Source organism: Blennius ocellaris (assembly GCF_963422515.1).
Source record: "Blennius ocellaris genome assembly, chromosome: 18".
Classification (NCBI taxonomy): domain Eukaryota; kingdom Metazoa; phylum Chordata; class Actinopteri; order Blenniiformes; family Blenniidae; genus Blennius; species Blennius ocellaris.
Window position 1 is genome coordinate 13,087,128 of NC_137667.1, and position 20,587 is coordinate 13,107,714.

The following is a 20,587-nucleotide window of genomic DNA, read 5'->3' on the forward strand; positions in this document are numbered from 1 at the left end:
GGCATCCTCAGTGTCATTTTTCTAAAGGAGTTTAACAATAATGGTCACCAGAGAAAGAATACGCACACGCAGCTGTGTGGAGACAAAGAGAGATGCTCTGGAAGGTTGCAAAGTTAATCAAAGGTTTGTTTGTTTGTTTGTTTGTTTGTAGCCGATACTGGTCGCTGCACAACAACAAAACAACGAGACTATGAGGAGCATATATACATATAATTAAGATAGATAAAAGGCAGGTAAAATAAAAATAAAAAGTAAAAGACATTAACACAAACAATGCTTCACATTGAAAACATTATTTATTGGGGGACTGCATGTCCGTTCTAATGACACTAGGGGGAGCAATTTACACACACTTGGATGACTTCTGCCACGTTTAAACGACAGAGGGAGATTGAGTCACTAATTGCATATCGTTTTCTCAATCAAGCAATATTTTAGACACTAAAATCAACACACACAAATAAACTTGATTCTTCTGACTCTATTCTCAACTGTTAATACAGAAGATCAAGGAGGAGAAGAGTATGTTTATAACCACTGCAGCCTATATGTATAGATTGGCAGGCAGGGCACTGGGGTTCATGTCAGACTGTGGTTGAAACCAGGTCAACTCTGAATAGCTCACCTCGCAGGACAAACACAGTCTCATTCAGATCTGCCGACAATTTAGCTTCACCAGCTCACCTCAAATGTACGTTTTTGGACAGTGGGAGGAAACCAGAGCACCTGGAGGGAAAACAAACAACCTCCACAGTTCTAAACCATGACACCAAGACTCATGGTCCCTCCACCAAAACAAATAAGATCCCAGCTAAAGCTTAAGATTGATGATTTTTGTTTTATATAAATCCAGATAATTAATTTTTTTTAATTATCACAAACATACATCAATAAGATGATCAAATCCTAAACTGATTTAAAGTTGTAACCTGTAAAATATTAGAGGGTTTAAGCTCCTCATTGTGTGTCAAGGCTGCCAGTAACTCTGTGGCGGTTTGTGAAGAATTGTAATCCAATGACAATGTTTATCATCTGGCCTTAATATCAATTGGTGATCAAATAATTTGTTTTGTTTTGTTTTGTTTTATTGTTTCCAGGGTAAAGATAACACCAACATTTGATGTGAAATTCCTTACAATGCCATATCCTAAATGTATTTTCAAATAGCATTTTTATATTCTAATAATTTCAATATATACGTACATAAAAGTCTCTGATTTATTGGGATGATTAGATAATATACTTTACCAGGTTTAAAATGTCTTTTAACTGTACATTGAAATGTTGATAGGACTAAAATATTAACAATAAAGATGGCTTCACGTTGATCACAACTGTAGTATAATATTTGTTCTGTGACATAAATTAACATTTAATTCTCAATTTCAAGATTAGTAATGAGACATTTGTGCTGAACAGCTAATGCCTGATAATGAGGCCCGGCCCAGCGAATTGGTCAAAAGGTGGGATAGTCAGAAGTCCATCACATACTTTTTCTAATAACAAATTAACATTTGCAGGTAAGTAATTGAATTGTGGGAGAAAAGCTATAGTAACTTTAGAAAACCATTGCTGGCTCTGGAAGAACATGCAAACTCCATATAAAAAAAACCCCTTTGCCTGGATTCAAACCCTGCATTTCCTGTGGTGAGGCGTCAGTGTGTATATGTTAACGTATGAGGTTCCAAATTTACATTTCTATTGTCATCGATTTTTACCTTTATCGTGTTCTTTTAGTGCAGATTGGATTTGTAAACGCAGACATGTTTTGGGCATAGTGAAGCACAAAAAATGATGATTTTGTTTAGATTATCCGGGGAAGGTTAAAAATGAAAAATAATGATTCAATAGGTAAATGAGGGGAATGTTCATGCAACCTCATTCAACAGGTCTTCATATTCTTTATCTCACCTGTTTGAACACATGAGAGGTTTTGCAGTGACCTATTTGGCACACAAGGGAATATATCAGGGAAACACTGCACTCATCCCTCATCATCAGACTCTACATTTGATAGTGTGAGAATACATGCCAAGTAGTTCTTTTAATGTCACACAATGGGGAAAAAATAATAATGATGTCATTCAATTAATGTCTGTGTGTATGAAGGGAACCAGCCAGCACATGTGAAACTAGTCCAGCAACTTGGATAAACATGAGAACATCTCAATACATGTGAAATCTGCCACAGATTGAAGTTTATCTAAGAATCACTGCTTCCTGTAAGTCACCTTTCACCAAAGTCAATCATGTGCAGGAACCACACATGAAAGCCTTTTGTTTGACTGTGTTATTAGTTCTTGCACGTGTAATTACAGCAATAGGTGATGAATAAAACATTTATTCTGTGTATGTATTTGTTGCTTACCGCGAAGCAGCCCACTGCTGTCAGCCCGCCCAATCTCTTCTTCTCAGTAGTGGAGTCCTTACAGGGGTTCCCCATTCACAAAGCCAGCCTGAAATCACAGAGGGCGGAGGGAGGAGAGAGAGAGAGAGAGAAGAAAGGAAGGAGGGAGGGAGGGAGAGAGAGAGAGAGAGTTGAGACATACCTTCCTCACTTGGCTGCATTCGGTTTACTGACATCGGGAGAAGCGACCATGCTGTGGAAACTAGTTGAGAATGTCAAGTATGAAGATATTTATGAGGTAACGTTACCATTCAGCTGTTTGTCACTTGGGGAAATAGACTCTGTGGACTTATTAGGCATGCTTTTGGGGGATAAATGAAAAATATGCTATTTTTTTAGAGTTTCCCACGAGACTTTAGGCCTGGTAATATTGGTTAAAGAAAATTCTAAGTATGTATATAAATATGGTGAATCGGGGAAGCGTCAATGACTTGATAAGTTCGTTGTAGGAGGTTTCAGTAAATCTGTGCTTAAATGATTTAAAGTTGGCATATCGTGTTATATTTGCGGTTGGAGAGCAATTCAAGACACTTTTTGCTTCTGTTGGAATATTTCCTGAAGATGAGATTGATGAAGAGAAATAAATACATCGAATTTTTTGGGGGGTGGATAAATGAACGAACTTGCCTTTGTATTTCTATTAACGTTGTGGCGTTCTCAAACCATACTTAAAACGAGGCAGCGGTGCAGGGGAAAAAAACCTGATTTAATCATAATATCATAACGGAATGGCTGAGTCGATATTGTAAAATTGCAGCAAAGGGAAAAAAGGAAAAAGAAGTCGGGGTCAGAGCAGGGTGATGGTGTGTATGGAGCATGTAAATGACTTGGCTTTGATCCCAGAACAATACTTTTTTTTTTTAATGGCGAGAATAACAAGGAGGAGTCGGAAGATGGGATAAAATAAAAGGGAGAATTCAAGGCAGCGTGCGCGGAGGCGAAAAGCATGCTCCGGCTCGCGCTGAATGGGCTCGAGCACAAAGCACGCGGAGAAAAAGGGCAGCTCGTGAGGCCCTTAGACCCGGCCCCGGTGGGAAGCCGTTGTCTCGTGCCGCACATGGCTTTTCTCCCACGGCGCGAGGGAGGGGAGGCTATGATGTTGTTAAACAAGTCATTCAAGAGGGCAGAGAGGGGCCGCAGCGTCTACAATATCAACTTTAATCGCTGCTTTTGACTTGTGACACCCTGCACACGAGACCCTCACGCGCCCTGTTGTGTCTCGGGTGTTTTGTGATTTTTTTTTCTCCTTTTCTTTTAGCCCCAGAAGGTTAACAAAAGGCAGCTGCACTACAGCCGCGTATTTGTCGGCGTTCAATAGGCTAACATGTAGTAGAAAAATGTCAAATTGAAAGAAAGAAAAAAGTGTGGATGTTCAGTCTTGCATGCAGGGTAAACTGGAGTTTGATTTGAGAAGGCGTCTGTCTTTCCGTACACTGGCTCAAAAGCAGACACTGATATCACTAGTGTCATGGTAGCTTAAAAAAAAAGCACCTTTTATACTACCAACCTGATTCATATTGTTTGTTTTGTCAACGTTGAAGTCTGTTTGTGCAGGAATTGCGTGCGTAAAACGGTCTCTATAGGCAACAAAGTGCGCTTCACTGCGTCAGATTTTGCCATAAAAGACCCCCAAAGTGCTCTTTTTTTGTGATGGGAGGGGGATTCCTCGCGGGGCTGGATACCCTGTTCCCTTTTCTCCAGCGAGAGAGAGAGTCCTCCTTTCTATCTCCTGCTGTTCTCGTCGTCTCGGCTCTCCACGGAATTTCAACGTCACTCACGGTTGCGCGAAAGGCTTCACGCTCCGTGTGTCGCCAGTCCCCTGCCTCCCGCACATTAATATTCCTGTAAGTCTCAGTCATGAATAACAATTACACCGTATACCGGGGGTAGAGGCGGGAGCTCGGTGCTCACACTCAGAGCGGCTGCAGCTCCAGGCGGAGGAAGGTGCTGTGTGGAGTTATAGACCGGGTCCTGCCTGTAGATACAAAAGAAAAAAGAAAAAAAAAAACGCTTTCGCCTGGAATGAGTTTGTCTATCTGGGCCCAGCACGGTCTATAGCTACAATCCTCCTATTTCACCGTGATACCAAGAGAGGGTTTACAGATGTTAGTTCACTCCTACTCCACTGCGGTGAGTTTTCTTCTTCTTCTCTATATTCTCTGAATTTCTGCGCGCAAACGCTGAATCTGTAGATGGGGTTACCGCAAGGAGTCTTTGGTTGTGAGACAGTTTAAATTAAGTTGGAACATTTTCCCTTTAGGCTCTTGTGGGTTTTTATTCGGGAGTTTCACTGCCGGTTCGAGTAGTTTGGCTACAACACCAGAGGCGAAACACTAATCACGGGCCAGGCCTCCGTGTATACTTTCATTTCTTTTGAAAAGTGATTCCAGAGCTAGAATTTTTCTGTTTTTCTCTGCATCCCGTTCAAGGACCGACATGACGGCGTCTCGAGCCACAGCTCGCGCCTGTCCCAGCTGGGCTCCGTGTCGCACGCAGGACCCTACTCCAGCGCGCCGCCGCTGTCTCACGCGCCTTCTTCGGACTTCCAGCCTCCATACTTTCCACCTCCGTACCAGCCGCTCGCGCACTACCAGAGTCAGGACCCGTACTCCCACGTCAGCGATCCGTATTCCCTGAACTCCCTGCACCAGAGCCAGCAGGGCGCATGGGGCGCGCGCCAGCGTCAGGACGTCGCCGGGGACCGGATGGAGAGCTCGGCTCTGCTGGCGCAGCCGCGGGCCTCGCTGCCTCAGCTGTCCGGGCTGGACCCGCGGCGGGACTACGGAGGCGTGCGGCGGCCTGATGTGCTGCTGCACTCCGCTCACCCGGGACTGGAGCCGGGGATGGGGGACGGACTGCTGCACGGGCTGCACGGTATGGAGGACGTTCAGGTGAGCTGAAGACGACGGCATTTATAGCTGTTTAATACAACGCATTTTTTAAATGTATTTATAGGTTCATATCACGGCAAAGGTTTCAGTTTTTATTTTGTTTTATTTTATTTATTTTTTTTAGGAATTTTAAGATTACAGATGGGACAAAATAATAAATATATTTACTCACGCTTTCAACCAAAGGACTATTAAAAAAAAATACGTTCATTAAACTTATTTCTTATTAGTTGTTTTTTTTTATTAGTATTAACATGCATTTCTTGAAGCAAAATTATTTCATTATGGGTTTTGTTTTTTTTTCTAAAATGGAAGTATGGAATATTAACAGTGCAGACACATTGCTAACAGTTGACAGTTGTTCATTGTCTCCGCATGTTTCTCGTGCCTTGAGAGTTAAGGTCAGTGAACTCAGAGCAGCTCCCTCAGGGCTGGACTCTCAGCAGCTGTAGCCTCAACACAAATGGCCCTCAGCTAAATAAACTGTTTCCACAGAGTCCAGACATCATCTTCTCTGAGGAAATGATGCTGATACGTGGCATAAGGATGGCTTCACACACTGCTGCACGGACAATCTGCATCTATGATTTTAAATTCACTAACCACACTGTCATCCTAAAATCCATTCATATTTAAAGGCTTCCGCAAATTGGTTATATTTATATTTCTAAATAAAACTATTAATTTGTGCTTTACATGCCACTTTATTATTATTATTATTATTATTATTATTATTATTATAATAAATTTTTTCTGCTTTAACAAAAAGCTTCTAACGTTGGTGAGATTGCTTTTTTACTCAGCTGTGCAAGATTTCATCTTCTGCTGGTTTCCCCTCAGGGCATAACCATTACGAATTATTTGCTATTTAACCCCCACTATAGATTTTCATTTCTGGCTTTACGCATTTGTCCGATGCGTTCATTAACACCAGGGGAAAAAAAAGTGTTTTGTATATATTTTTTTCATACATGGTGAAGCAGTCGTGACAGCACCAGGTCTATTGCAACGCTTTTTTTTTTTTTTTTTTACATGATATGAAATGACAATAATGAATAAGAAGAGCTCATGTCTGGGAGAGTAAAAAAATAAATAAATCACTACTTGTCTAGATTTAAACGAAAAAATTATTTACTTAGGTTTTGTTTTTGTTTTTTTTAGAATTGAATGAGTTGTGCAAATGTGTTTTTGTCTTTTTGCTTATGTGTAGGCAAAATGTTATTGCTGATCCAAAAATAAGTGTCATGGGTGCATTAGGAAACTCGAATATGATCACTTCAATATTAAACAAACTGTACTGATATTTGTATTTATCTTGATTCCAACAGACCATTGAAGACACCAATGGAACCAACTTATTGGATCAATCAGTAATTAAAAAAGGTACACACCCTGTCTTTCATCCATCCACGCAGCTCTGCAAAGTGTTAGGTCACCAGATATACCATACATATACAATAAAAATTGAAATTCACGCCATTTTCATTTTTGCTTTAATTTTCTTAATCGATTATGTCAATTTCGTTTGGATAAACAAAATGGATTGCCTTTATTTTTTAATATATGGGCACAATGAATTATGATGATTTATGAGCTGCGTATGGGCAACCCGGGGACCCCACAATGTCAGCAGCAGCTTTGCATGGAACGAAACAGTCCAAAGCGTTGGAGCTCAGTCTATTGAGTATTGTTTGGTCCATCTCACCCTGGTTTTTGGAGGGTAAAGGGTGAGGAGTTAACGACCCTAGTATATTGACTAGCAGGCAGTGTGTCGCTGACAGGCTGCCATGCTGCCGCTCTGATGATGTGCAGTGATTTAGTTACGGGATGTTGAGTGACTGAGCTCCCCGCGGGGCATTTAAACCGCTGATGTAATAAATGGCACCGCTCACGGAGATCTCGTGAGCTCGTTTAGAGCTAATCTGCGGTATTATCCCCCGTGGAGCCATCAAAAAACCCTCATACTGGCCCCGGTGCGCGTGCGTTCACCAGGCTGGCTGCACCGCTACTTTTTACGCCATTAACGAGAGCATTAACGCACGGGATGAAGGAGCAGATCCACTGCTGCCGGTGGGAGTTAAACCGGCCGTGGAGAAAAGACGGGGAGGTGGTTAATGCGATTTGAGAGTGAGAGCCAATCAACAATCGATAACACTGTAATGAGAATGTCGCGCGACATTAAATAACAGCAAATGCCCGGCACGTGGGCGCTTCATTAGGCCGGGGCCGCCCCCAGAGCGCTCGTGGTCTGTCTGTCTGTCTTACTGACACACACACACACACACACACACACACACACACACACACACACACACACACACACACACACACACACACACACACACACACACACACACACACACACACACACACACACACACATCAGGGCGATCAGGACACTGTGTCAGGCTGATGCGTAAAGACGCGCCTCTAACCTTCCTCTTTCAGTTCCCATGCCGCCCAAGAACCTGGGCTCTCTGATGCTGGGGAAGGACGGGCTGATGGGCGGGGTGACCGTCAACATCAACGAGGTGTTCTGCTCGGTACCGGGCCGCCTGTCGCTGCTCAGCTCCACCTCCAAGTACAAAGTGACCGTAGGGGAAGTGCAGAGGAGACTGTCCCCGCCCGAGTGCCTCAACGCCTCCTTGTTGGGGGGCGTGTTGAGAAGGTACGACCGCAGCCTCAGAGCATGTTGACGCACACTGTGGTGTTCACACAAAAGGCTGGTTAGTGTCTGAGAGACCTTGCCTTCGTAAATGTGCTGCCAGAGCAACTATTAATTACACAATGAAATATTTCTGTGCCAGAACCTCGATTCTACTTAACACTAGATAAATCTCTGGAGGCCGACAATTTTACTTAAATCTCTTCTCACGTTGGGATTCATCTTTATGTCATATCTAAGAAACAGACTGTGTGTTTAGATCACAATTAATTCTATTTAAATGTGTTCCTTCCTTCAGAGCGAAGTCTAAAAACGGTGGGAAATGTTTGAGAGAAAAGTTGGAGAAGATCGGTCTGAATCTACCCGCTGGAAGACGCAAAGCTGCCAACGTCACATTACTAACATCTCTTGTAGAAGGTGACTCATTGATTGTTTATGGGTAAACTTTTATCAAGTCTTTCAATAATTACACAGTTCTCTTCGACACACGCACACACAAAAAAAAAAAATCAGGAGGGGGTGGAGGACAATCTTGGTGCGTAAAATTCACCAATAACGAAAGAAAATGTTTTTGTTAAGTGCCTTATGACATGGAAGCTGAACTTTTCGCCACATCACCGTCAATTACGCAGCACGATACTCTACTAAAGATTGTTATAAAACTATTTATTTAAATGTAAATCTGAAGGTCGCTGGTTCGAGTCCCCCTGCCAACAGATCAGCACTCCCAAAGCCAGGCCCTTCAGCTGCTGGCGTTTTGTCAAAAAATACGCATATAGAGTCAAACTTCTTCTTAATCAAACTTGATAATCACACGATCCACCGAGGTGAACCAGATTGCAAATATATATATATATTTTCAAAATCAACTGAATATGTTGCTCTCTTCATTTTGTATCCATATCCACTTCAACGAAGGTGCGTAAAATAATCAGGCGTTCGTTTCTCGTGATAATTGGTTAACGTTTCTATAAATTAAAAAAAAAAAAAAAAGCAGCTGCGTGCAGATGCAGGTGAAAATAAGTGACAGAATGTTATGAAGCCTTTGAAAAATACTCGTCGCTGCACTGGTATTGTTTGTTGACATCGTGCACTGCACCTCTCTGTGCGCCTCAGGTGAAGCTGTCCACCTGGCCCGGGACTTCGGTTACATCTGTGAGACGGAGTTTCCCACCAAAGCCGTGAGCGAGTACCTCAACCGACAGCACGCGGACCCCAACGAGCTGCACACGCGGAAAAACATGCTGCTGGCCACAAAGTGAGTCTGACGGCCCCTCTCATTCACTTATCGCTGCATTCACATATAAACGCGTAAATAGATAGCGCCACCGTTTAAGAGAGACTTCAACAGCGTCACTGTTCCCCTCAGAGCAAAGCATTATGGGGACCAAAGACTACAAAACATGATTCTAAATTAATAACAAAATAATTATTAAAAAAAAAAAAAAATCCAATCAATTTGTTACTCACAAACTGGGATGCAGAAATATCCATTTGCTGGTCTCTTATCGTTTCTCTACTATTAAAAAAAATGCATTGCTGCTGTCGGTTTTACTGCCAAAGTTAACATTGATAGAGGGAATTAATCTTGTAAAAGTGGGCACATTTTAGAATAATTGAAATACTGTGAAATTAAATATCCTCCCATGTTCCTGGGTCCTTTATGGCCGCTCATTCGGATCCCCAGAGAGTGTAATCCACACACACACACACACACACACACACACACACACACACACACACACACACACACACACACACACACACACACACACACACACACACACACACACACACACACACACACACACACACACACACACACACACACACACACACACACACACACACACACACACCACTATTCACACACTGCTCATACACAGTTCACTCTGACACTGGCTGGAAACGAAAGTGAGATTTATAATGAAATGAAATAAATATCAAATTCTTAATTATATGGTTGGCTGATATTTACCTCTGACATTTTTCAGAGCATTTTTCAACAATTCAGAAATTAGCTGACATATACAGCAAAACAAAGGCAATAAGGGATATTCTGAATGCAATGTGACAGATCAAGCTATGATTCATTTTTACTTTTCTCCCAGTTCACTTCCTTTCAAGCACTTACTTTAATGACCGAACTGAACTTTCTTTCACACAGATAATGCAAAATACAGACTTCATAGTTTCCAGTTTAAGTACACCTCTGCTCATTGTCTTCCTTTCCATGCATTTATTGTGAAAGTGGCAATAATTCAGTCTTCTGGTTGTTTTTGCTTGTTTTTTAATTATTATTATTTAGGTATTTCGAATTTTAATACAGGATCTTCTAATAGTCTCTAGAAATTGATGTAGATATATTTATTTGGCAAAATGAGACAGCAGAGGATGTATAAAGATGGATTGAACCTTGCATTTTCGACAATTGTTTTTTCCCCACTATTTATGACATAATATAATTCTCATTTGTGCTCATGAATATAATCTCTCTAATCGGATAGATAGTAAATCACCTCGAACAAAGATCCCTTCAGGAAGCTTGTAAATTTGGCTTGTATAAGTAGTGCTGTCTGCTGGCCTTCACTGCATGTACCATCTGCCCATCTGGGTGTGTTTGTGTGGGATATACACCCAATATGTACGGTGTTTTTCGCTGGTAGATGTTTGATGCTCACATTCAAACCTGTTCCAATACTGTGCGTCGGTTTGAAATTCATTATTTAGCAGTGGAGTGTTTCAAGTCGTCAGAAAACAACAGCGAGAGCCTTGAGTGTAGCCCGGGGTGGCGGCTTCTCCTCTATACTCCCCTAACCCCAGCTGGGCTCGGCCTGCACAGCCTGTCACTCATTTGCTGAAGCTCTGCCCTAAGGCCGCTTACAGTGTGTGTGTGACTGAGAGAGAGAGAGAGAGGGGGAGAGAGAGAGAGAGCGAGAGAGAGAGAGAGAGAGGATCTTGAATTTAAAACACAGGCCTGAAACCAGAGGATGAGTTGCTGAAATATAACAGAGATATCACTGAGAAAAGGGAAAATATTCTTCTTATTCATCATTTCAGCACAAAATCGAAAGTAAAAAAATAAATGAAGATCATATTGTGTTGTTTGTGATTACAATTAACCTCTGTTTTAGTGTGTGTGCATGTGTGTGTGTGTGTGTGAGGCCTTAAATCTTTTTCATCGAGAATAATGTAATCTCCAGGCCTGCATATCTTGTCTGTTTTTCGCCACATGTATCGTACTGCCTACATTTTGAGGCTGTGATGCTTTTGGCTTCAGGTATCTCATTCATTTTCAAAGATAATTGGCCAGACTTAAGCAACAAAATATTATACGGAGGTTAATATGAGCCTAGATTTTATTATCTAAAAACTATGCTTGGAGCGAAACAGCTAAAAAAAAAAAAAAAGGCTAAACAGACATCAGTATGCAACATGGCAGAAATTTGATTGCAGTGTGTCAGAGTAGAAAATTAGCAAAAAAAATGTCTTTAAAGACCAGAAAGCACACTCATTCGTACCACTCTCAATGTTATAATTATGTTGAGATGCAGGTTTCTTTGTGTTTGTGCTTTTATGCTTCTTTCATGGAAACACAAATCATTGTGTGACATTTATTTGAAAAGGCTTGACAAGTCACAGTTTTTAAGATTCCACATTTATGCTTCTAGTTGTTCCAATGCATTCGATTCGAAAGCAGGGACACGTAAAAGTTGCAGGAGCTTTCATGTTCAAGTAAAGAGCAAATTCTATTTTAATCAATGAGCAGGAAGTCGGTAAGACATTTCTTCTATTCAACATTATGCTTTAACACACAAAGTACTGTAGTAATCTGCACTGATGCAGCAAGTTGTGGCTCAGATTTTCTCTTCCTCCTGTGGATCGGTGGATGTCGTCCTGCTGAGTTTGGGAGCTGCTGAACCACTTGCAAGAATTTCATCAGTCTTGGTTGCAGGTCCGCTTGTGAAAGCTATTTTAGGGCTTTTCTCAGTTTGACGACAGGACAATTCACTTTGTATTATTATTGTTAGAATCTATCAAACCCATGAAAACATAGTTTTATATGTCCAATAATTCACCGAAAAGAAGTGCAATCAGGTCAAGTGTAACATGTGTGTGGGTTTTTTTTTTTCTTCCCGTTTTAAACTAATATTGTTGATTGATTTATGCTTCAAGTTGTGATGCAAAACAGAACGTTCATGCTGTTGATTTATTTCAACGTCACCACTTCACACAGTTCATCCACATTATCATGTGATCACACTGCACGTACAAACTGTATTTTTTTTAAAAAAGTACTCCGATAAGGGTCGAAGTATCAAACTTCCATTCCTCTGCTCAGTAAAAATTCGACTCTCGTTCCTACTCTTCACTCTGCTGACATGAGGACTCACTGCCGTCACACATCCATTCAAAGGCAAAGGAAAGCTGGTTTTTTTTAGGTTTATCAGTCGTTGAACTTTCCAGATCTTTAATAATTGAGTGTTGGACTGGGAAGTGGGTGGGTTCCATTAAATGTTGCTAATTTCACTCAGAGGAGAAATGAATGTCGTTCTCTATAATAATCAGTGAGGCCTTTTAGGGACACCTTTAATTGTGCATTCACTAGTGTGAGTCCATATGTTTCACCAATTATTCTACAATAACACAGAAAGCCGTTTCATTTGTCAGTACAAAGCGCACAGTTATTTCAAACGTTTCCAAATGTTTATGTCACTTTTTGAGATCTCAAAATAATGAATCTATCAAATCAAAGTATTTCCGGGTTACGATTGAGGGCTTTACCTTATTTGGTTGTCGTACAATGTCACATTTTGTAACTTCTTGTTTTACAAACAAGTGCCTTTCTAAAGAGTAGGACGAAATATACACAGCTATTCAATTAAACATGATCAATAAACTTCACAGGAGTAATCTTTGAGCAACTTGTGGCATCGGTCCTCCAGGAGCGATTGTGGGGAAGCCCTAAGATAAAGTAGAGACCCCCCTCCTGCCCCTCCTGACTCCTTGTTGTGTCTTCTTCCCTGCAGACAGCTCTGTAAGGAGTTCACAGACCTGCTGGCCCAGGACAGGACTCCTCTGGGCAACTCGAGGCCCAGCCCCATCCTGGAGCCTGGAATCCAGAGCTGCCTCTCCCACTTTTCCTTCATCACACACGGCTTTGGCTCGCCCGCCATCTGCGCCGCACTTACCGCCCTGCAGAACTACCTCACCGAGGCTCTCAAAGGACTCGACAAGATGTTTCTCAACAACCCGTCCAACAACCGGCACGGGGACGCTGGCAACAAGGCCGGCGACAAAGAGGAGAAGCAGCGGAAATGAAGCCGGGAAAAGACACTGAGCGACGACAGAGAGCGGAGAGGGAGGCAGACACAACAACCGAGCCGTTACTTCTAGCTTTACACTACTGCAGCTGACCCGCCGCAACCAGGGCCGAGGTGTAGGAGGGAGAAGGGGAAGGCTCGGGAGAGAGAAAAAGGCAGAGGAAGACACCCGTGGGCCAGTGTCAGAGAGCACAGAGGGATTTTTCATCTGCGTTACGTTCTTTTCATTCCCCCCCCCCTGAGGACATGGTGGTTACTGTGTTACATCCATTTCGCTCCCCCTGCCTGCATCCTGTGAGACTGAGATGCTGTGAGCAGCCAACAAACAACATTGTGTCTGAATGGGTGTGCGTGCGCTCGTGTTTGTCTCCACACAACAAAACGCATTTTGAAGATTTTTGGGTGATTCTATCTGTGAAACAGGCTTGTCTGGTTATTTAACACGAGTAAGAGGAGGGAGGGTGTTAATTTATGTGTGTAAATATTTATTTATATTAATTTAAATGGATGGTTGTGTAAATAGGTGCGCCAGCTACTTTGGAGTAGGCCTATTTATCTGTGATTTGACCTTTGTGAGCCAGTATGGGGGACAGGAATCATCCAGTGTTTTTCTGTTCTTATAGAGCTGTTGTCATGGTGCTGATGATGGGTAGACATGCTTCTAATTGTCCAGTGATTTCATTTCTATCATATTGATAATAAACCATGTGTTTTATTATGCGAGGTGTGCAGCCCGCGCCGTTTCTCCAGGGAAATTCTCCAGCAGAGTTGGACTCAGGGCCGGGGGTCAGGTTGCATTCGGGCAGAAACTCATTATGTCATCAAATAGTCCATTGTAATTCAAATAGTTCTTAATTTCAAGTAGTCAAATAAATGTTCTCAACAACATCAAAATGGGTGAAACATACCGAGCGGCAACAGTATTATTATGTCATGGATTGCTGTAATATATTTTACCAGACAACATTGTTAACAAGCCAATGGAGGAAACACTGCGACCATGGTTTAGACTTTAGTTTAGTGTTATTAATATCAACATAGAAATATTTTTCTTTCATTATGAAAACAAGAAACATCCAAAATATACATTTCAGGTGAGATTTGTCAAACATTTCTTCGGAAAAGCAATGCAGATTGACCACTAGTTTTTCTCAAAGTGAGACATTTGGAGGGAACACCTGCATGTTATTCATCTGAAAATCCGTGCAAAAATCTAATTTAGAAAAATGGAATGTGGCCATTTATATTAGAAATAATCTGGTACTCCTCTCATTCGAGGGGTCTGGGGGTCAACGCAATGTTTTTATTCCAGCATTATATTTTATCTTTCAATTTCTGAGTCAAAAAAACAATAATAGGAATTAGTGGGGATTAAAACTCCTACTTATTTATAAAACACACATGTTAATACTGAATTTGTCTCTGTAATTGGTACATTCGAATCGTAAAATAAGTGTAAAAGCAAAACCAGAAGTTCAGCAGTGTTGATATTTGCAGAGTAGATATGAAGAGTACCAGAGTCACATTAAAAGCCTCTGACCACCAAGAAAAGAAATCAGACTTGTCTTACCTATGGATCCCAAAAGCTGTTAATGAAAAAAATTAATATTTGAATGGTAAAACTATTTGGAAGTACAGCATATAACCATGAATTACTACTTGGTGAGACAAAGTTAGGGGGCACTATGTGGTTTATTTAGCTCTATGAAAGAGGCCAAACAGCCAACATGTCATCGCCAATGTTTTTCTTTATTAGGTTTGTTTGTTTTCACACGATTTATTGATGTCGCGAGGGGATAATATTGTACACAATATAGTTTACGTTATATGTAGGTCATGGACAGAGTTTGGTTCTCATCGCTGGTTGCATTGAGCTTTGACATTAAACATTTCAAATTATTGTTATTACCATTGGCTAGGTTACACGATTTCAAGTGTCCATATATAGCCTACTGTACTGCCACACACACGCGCGCACACACACACACACACACACACACACACACACACACACACACAATGATGGATGCCGTCTAGTTGCAGGGAGATAATCTCTCTCTCTCTCTCTCTCTCTCTCTCTCTCTCTCTCTCTCTCTCTCTCTCTCTCTCTCTCTCTCTCTCTCTCTCTCTCTCTCTCTCTCTCTCTCTCTCTCTCTCTCTCTCTCTCTCTCTCTCTCTCTTTATTTGGGGGGGGGGGGCAGTATCGTGCCTCGCGGCCGTTCAGTGTGGATCCACCGCCGGTGCGCTAATGAATACTGAGCGCGTAAAAACGCACAGGCGAAAACGCAGGGAGAGCCAGAAAAAGAAAGCTAATGAGAAACAGAGGAGAAGCAGGGAGACAGAGTGGAGAGAAAACACAGAGGCGGGGAGGAGGGAGAGAGGGAAAGTGTCCCGCGGGCTCTGCGTGACCCGTGGAGTGGAACGCCGCGTGACGCAGGTGCAGAGTTCAGTACCCGCGTGTCCGCGAGCGATTCCCGTTCAACAAAAGGCGGCAGGATGCTGAGCATCAGCGACCACAACAACGACAGGTTGGCTGACAAAACATAAACAAACAAGCCAAATAAAACTAGGAGGAAAAAAAAAAAATAGAGAAGAGATGTGGCGCCGCAACCGCAAATGAACTCGGATGATAAGTGATGGTGTCAATTCAAACCAGGTTTAAAAGCCACTCAATCTAAAATACTTTAATGAAATTTTAATGTCAGGCTCCATTTGTCTGCTCTGGATTCAGCCAAATGGTGTGCCTCAAATAACCCTCTGAAGATGGGGATGTGTTAAACTGCTGTCATCCCGGATTGTAAATAACTCCTGCAAGTACATTGCAACATTTAGAGCTCCTATATGTTTACAAATTAAAGGCTTTTCTTAGTTAATAGGCTGTCACATTTGATGAATAGTCCAAGGTTCTGCAGGAGTGCATTGCTTCATGTGGATATAAGTGAATGGACAATCACATTTGAAAAGGTTTCTAGTTTTCACCTAAAAGTCGCAGACAGCAATCACTTTGAAAGTTCCTTTAAATGACACGAGGAATCAAACATGCTTGAACAGGCACTGTTTTCACCAGCCTTGATCAAACAGCTCTGCAGCTATTTGTGAAGTTTTGTGATGTTTTGCAAACATTGCCAACATGGCAACAAAGTTGATTTTCTACTAGATTTCATGCCTCTAAATACTCGTAGATGAGAGGCATAAATAAAGTCTAGACGACCTCAGTGATAGTGGCCTAGAATTTCCACAGTTTTAAGAATATATGCAAACAATCAAACTTTCAGTTTTGTTACCGTCCAACATTATTGTGGAAAATGCCGATATGGAATAATGTAGGGAAATATAATTCAAGATGTCTCAGCATCATGTAATATATAAATGGAAACTGTAGGATTTAAAGTAAAGTAATACCTCACAAAAAACTTCAGCAGTCTACAATAAGCATGCTAACCAGTGTTTACGGTCACTGTTCACCTCTCTCCATACTATTTGCTGCACCAAATTTCAGTGTTCACTATGTCATGAAATCAGTGCTGTTTGTTCGAATGACTTTGCAGCAGAATTATACTTGAATCTGTTTGCATCACACAGCTACAAACTGTCCCTTTAAGGTAAAGGGAGAGTTTCACTGAAAATATTGTAATGCAACCCATCACAGGTGCTCCAGAAAGCTTTTCAATGCAACTATTACACTCACCAGTATTCTGTGTTCCAATAACGTCAAGTTAATTAATTTGCCATTTTGTAAGCTTTTCACACAGATAAACAAAAAGAACTTCTCCAGCACAGAACAACAGTAATATGACAGCAATAGCCAAACAAAAACAAACCCACCAATCAAACCAGGAAAAGCATTCAATCATAGCAGTGAAGGTGAAGGTGTGGAAACCCCTGGCAACTTTCAGCACGAGGAATAATGAGCGTGGTTTAAAAAGTGTTCTCAGATATGGATTTCTGTAACTCTTCCGTGAGATTTTGTAGGGGCAGCGCCATGGTTGCCGATCATGTCAAACAGCGCGAGGAAAAGATCCACCGCCTGCTCAGTGTTTAGAACAGCAAATACGCATCGGAGAGCTTGATGGAACATGAATCACTTGTGTTTGATGAATAGGTGATAATGGGAGGCAAGATTTATTTTTATGAAAATGTCACAGGTTGTTACTTTAATGAGAGGACAGGCGGAAGGTAATGCGGTTATGAACAAGGACTGAGCTCATGAAGAAGATTTGATAGATAGGAAGTGTGAGAGCGGACAGTGACGGCTGTCTCTACATGCAGTCGTGTCGTCCGCATCCGTCTGCATCTGCTTTTTGCAGGAAGTGAGAGAGCAGGCCCCCATCAGCAAAGCCCCTCAGCGATCTGTCACGCAATGGGCTGTAAAAATGCTTATCCAACACACACACACACACACACACACACACACACACACACACACACACACACACACACACACACACACACACACACACACACACACACACACACACACACACACACACACACACACACACACACACACACACACACACACACACACACACACACACACACACACACACAGGTTATCCAGCATGCAGACAGCCGAATGCCGGTCGGGAGTAATTCCTGCTCGGGGCACTGCGCTCCAGGCAAGGCAGGCGCGTGCTGGATATTTCATTATTCATTAATTTACTGTTTAACAAATCCTGTCATTACTGAGTCCGAGTTCACACACATACACACACACAAACACACACACACACACACACATGCACACACGCACACTTGCAGCAGCAGGGGTGTCAGGCGTGGCAAATCTGCCTGTTTGATCCCAGCCTTCTCAACAAACGGGGAGAGAGCCATGAATATTAAGAAACGCGAAGCCTCGCTGGAACGAGGGAGCGTGACACTGTCTCACAAAAAGCCCTTTAGCGTGGAGCAAAGCTCCGCCGGGGCCTCACCGAGGGCCCAGGGTTCATCATATGAAAAGACAAAACAAACAGTTGGCAAAGCCGTGATCGATATGAAAGGCAGAGCTCCCACACACACAAAGGCAGGAGTGAATCAGTCGTGTTTGACAAAAGATGCTGCACTGTTTTCTTTCTGCACATGGAAGGAGTCTAGTGCGGATGCTGTTTACTGCTTTCATCACCGACTCCACTTAATGGGATAAGGATTAAAGCTGTGAATGTTTTTTTTGGCTCAAGCAACCCTGTTTTTGGCCCAAATCCCTACGAAAAACAAAAGAGGCGTCTTCTCGAGTTTCCAGTGAAACAGTTGAACATATACCGAATGATGAACTCATACACTAGAAATAATGACTTTCACTTTCCCTTTTCAGTCTAGTTCACTTAATTAATTAACAGAGGAAACCTCCAGGCTACAAATATTCATTATTTCCACAGGAAGAAAAACATGTATCATAAATATTATAATGATATATTTGTATTTCACAAATAAATTTTATTCTAAAACACTCAGTAATTAACCACATCATGTCAGGTTGTGAGCTTTGTGGCTTCAGACGGTTGGTCCAGGTAACCACACACCTGCACTGAGGCAAAGAGGTGCAACCTTCCAATTCCGTAATGCACGCCGGAGCAAAAAGATAAGACTGCTGTTCCAAGGAGAAAGGACTTTATTCCTTATTCTGCTGCCCTCAAGTATGCCGCGGTCTGTGGGTGGCCACGGACTTGATGTCATTAACATGTGACATATGTAGAGCTGACTGGGAGTGGCTGCGGGCCAGTGTTTGTCTCCACCGCTGTTCTCGTGTCTGCAGGGCCGAGCAGGCATAGTCTGGGCTTTGTCAGCACTCAAGCAAGCAGCCAGCCAGCCAGTCGGGCCACTGTCTGCTGCTGGTGATAGTGAACCCGTTTATCAGTATGCATGACGGACAGTGTGCATGAACGTGTGTTTGCGGGTTGCTCAGGGCAGAAGCGTTGAAGAGGGGTGGGAGGGCAGGTCTGGCTGGTATTTCCATCGTGTTGGGGGGGTGAGGAAAGAGAGGGGGGGGGGGGGGGGGGGTGATCTTGGTTGAATGGCGAGGCAGGGACACGGGCAGTCCGGGTCCCTTAAGGTTGGACTGAAGACGCTGAGTTGATGTGACATAGCTGCTGCTGCTGCTGCTGCTGAGGCAAGGCTGCCGCTTCGTACGGGTCAAGGTTATGCAGAGGAGAGCTCCACCACACAGATTCTTGCACCCACATACAAACACAAGAATACAAAGCAAAGCTCCCTCTAAGCTAGTCTAACAAGGTCAAAGACGTCTGGTTTGGATGCTTGTTACAGCAGTAAATCCTCAAGTTGTTGTGCACCATTTTTCAACATCCAAACAGGTTATAGAGGGCATTTTAATATTTCAACAGCCACAGTTTAAAATCGACATGATATTGACGAAATATTGACTCAAAGCTCTGTGCTCATGTTCAACATTATTAAAAAAAAAACAGGTTGTATCTTGTGGCCATGTTACCACTACATTATTTTCACGCGTTCTGGTTTAAGTCGATGACTGTGGCTTCACATGAGTTTGATTTGGCAAAACGCTCCTTACTTCCCACTTGTGTTGAGTTTAATGAAACATTGGATTATTGTGGCAATATTTTTTTTTTTTCAAACAACTGGGACTACATTGTTGCTCACAATTTTGATCAGTCTGGTGAAGACAAGGGTTGGATGGCAACCTTCACTACCAACAATTTCACAGAAATGATGATAATTCTGACCATTTGTGCTACACTTTACTGTGGTTGGAAGCAGCCTGCTTTTTTGGAAAGAGCATGTGCTTATATAATTTACTTCGTCACAAATATGTCACTATTGTCACAGTTGCCTGGTAAAATATAAAAAGCTGTTGGCACAAAATGCGAAAACACAAGGAGAGATGAAACAGCAGGTCTGACTTTACAGGTAAAGGAATCAAGTCATAAAGTATCATAAACCAAACAAGGGAAGTTCTATGGGTAAAATAAAATACAATTCAAAATGCCAACATAATACCTTGCCATTTTCTACTAATTTTTGCAGTGAAGAAATTGAAGGTACATCATAAACGTATAACAACCACGGACCTGATTTACTAACTCCAGCATAGAGCCTGCTCAATTAGACATTCATGCAGTAGACTGCGATATCAGATCTGCGTCTGTTTTATGCGTGTGATTTCATGGTTTAGACCCTTTCTACATGAAAGCAATCCAATTTGCTTGCGATCTCTATAGTGATTGCAGAGGAGTGATCGGCTTGAGCGTTGAGCTCCAAAACTGCACGTCACCATTTCGAAAAAGAAAAAAAAAAACATTCTCTAAATAAGCTTCAGTCTCTGTTA

At 42.1% G+C, this 20,587-nt stretch overlaps 1 protein-coding gene across 1 annotated transcript; it reads left to right on the plus strand.

The window, feature by feature from the left end:
* Positions 1-2,597: 2,597 nt before the first annotated feature.
* Positions 2,598-13,285, plus strand: tfap2b (transcription factor AP-2 beta; the record flags this gene model as incomplete). Its single annotated transcript, XM_080514583.1, has 7 exons — positions 2,598-2,645; positions 4,837-5,298; positions 6,627-6,681; positions 7,747-7,966; positions 8,262-8,380; positions 9,080-9,221; positions 12,994-13,285. The coding sequence occupies 7 exons, from the start codon at positions 2,598-2,600 to the stop codon at positions 13,283-13,285; spliced, it is 1,338 nt and encodes a 445-aa protein (XP_080370709.1).
* Between the last annotated feature and the right edge of the window lie 7,302 nt (positions 13,286-20,587).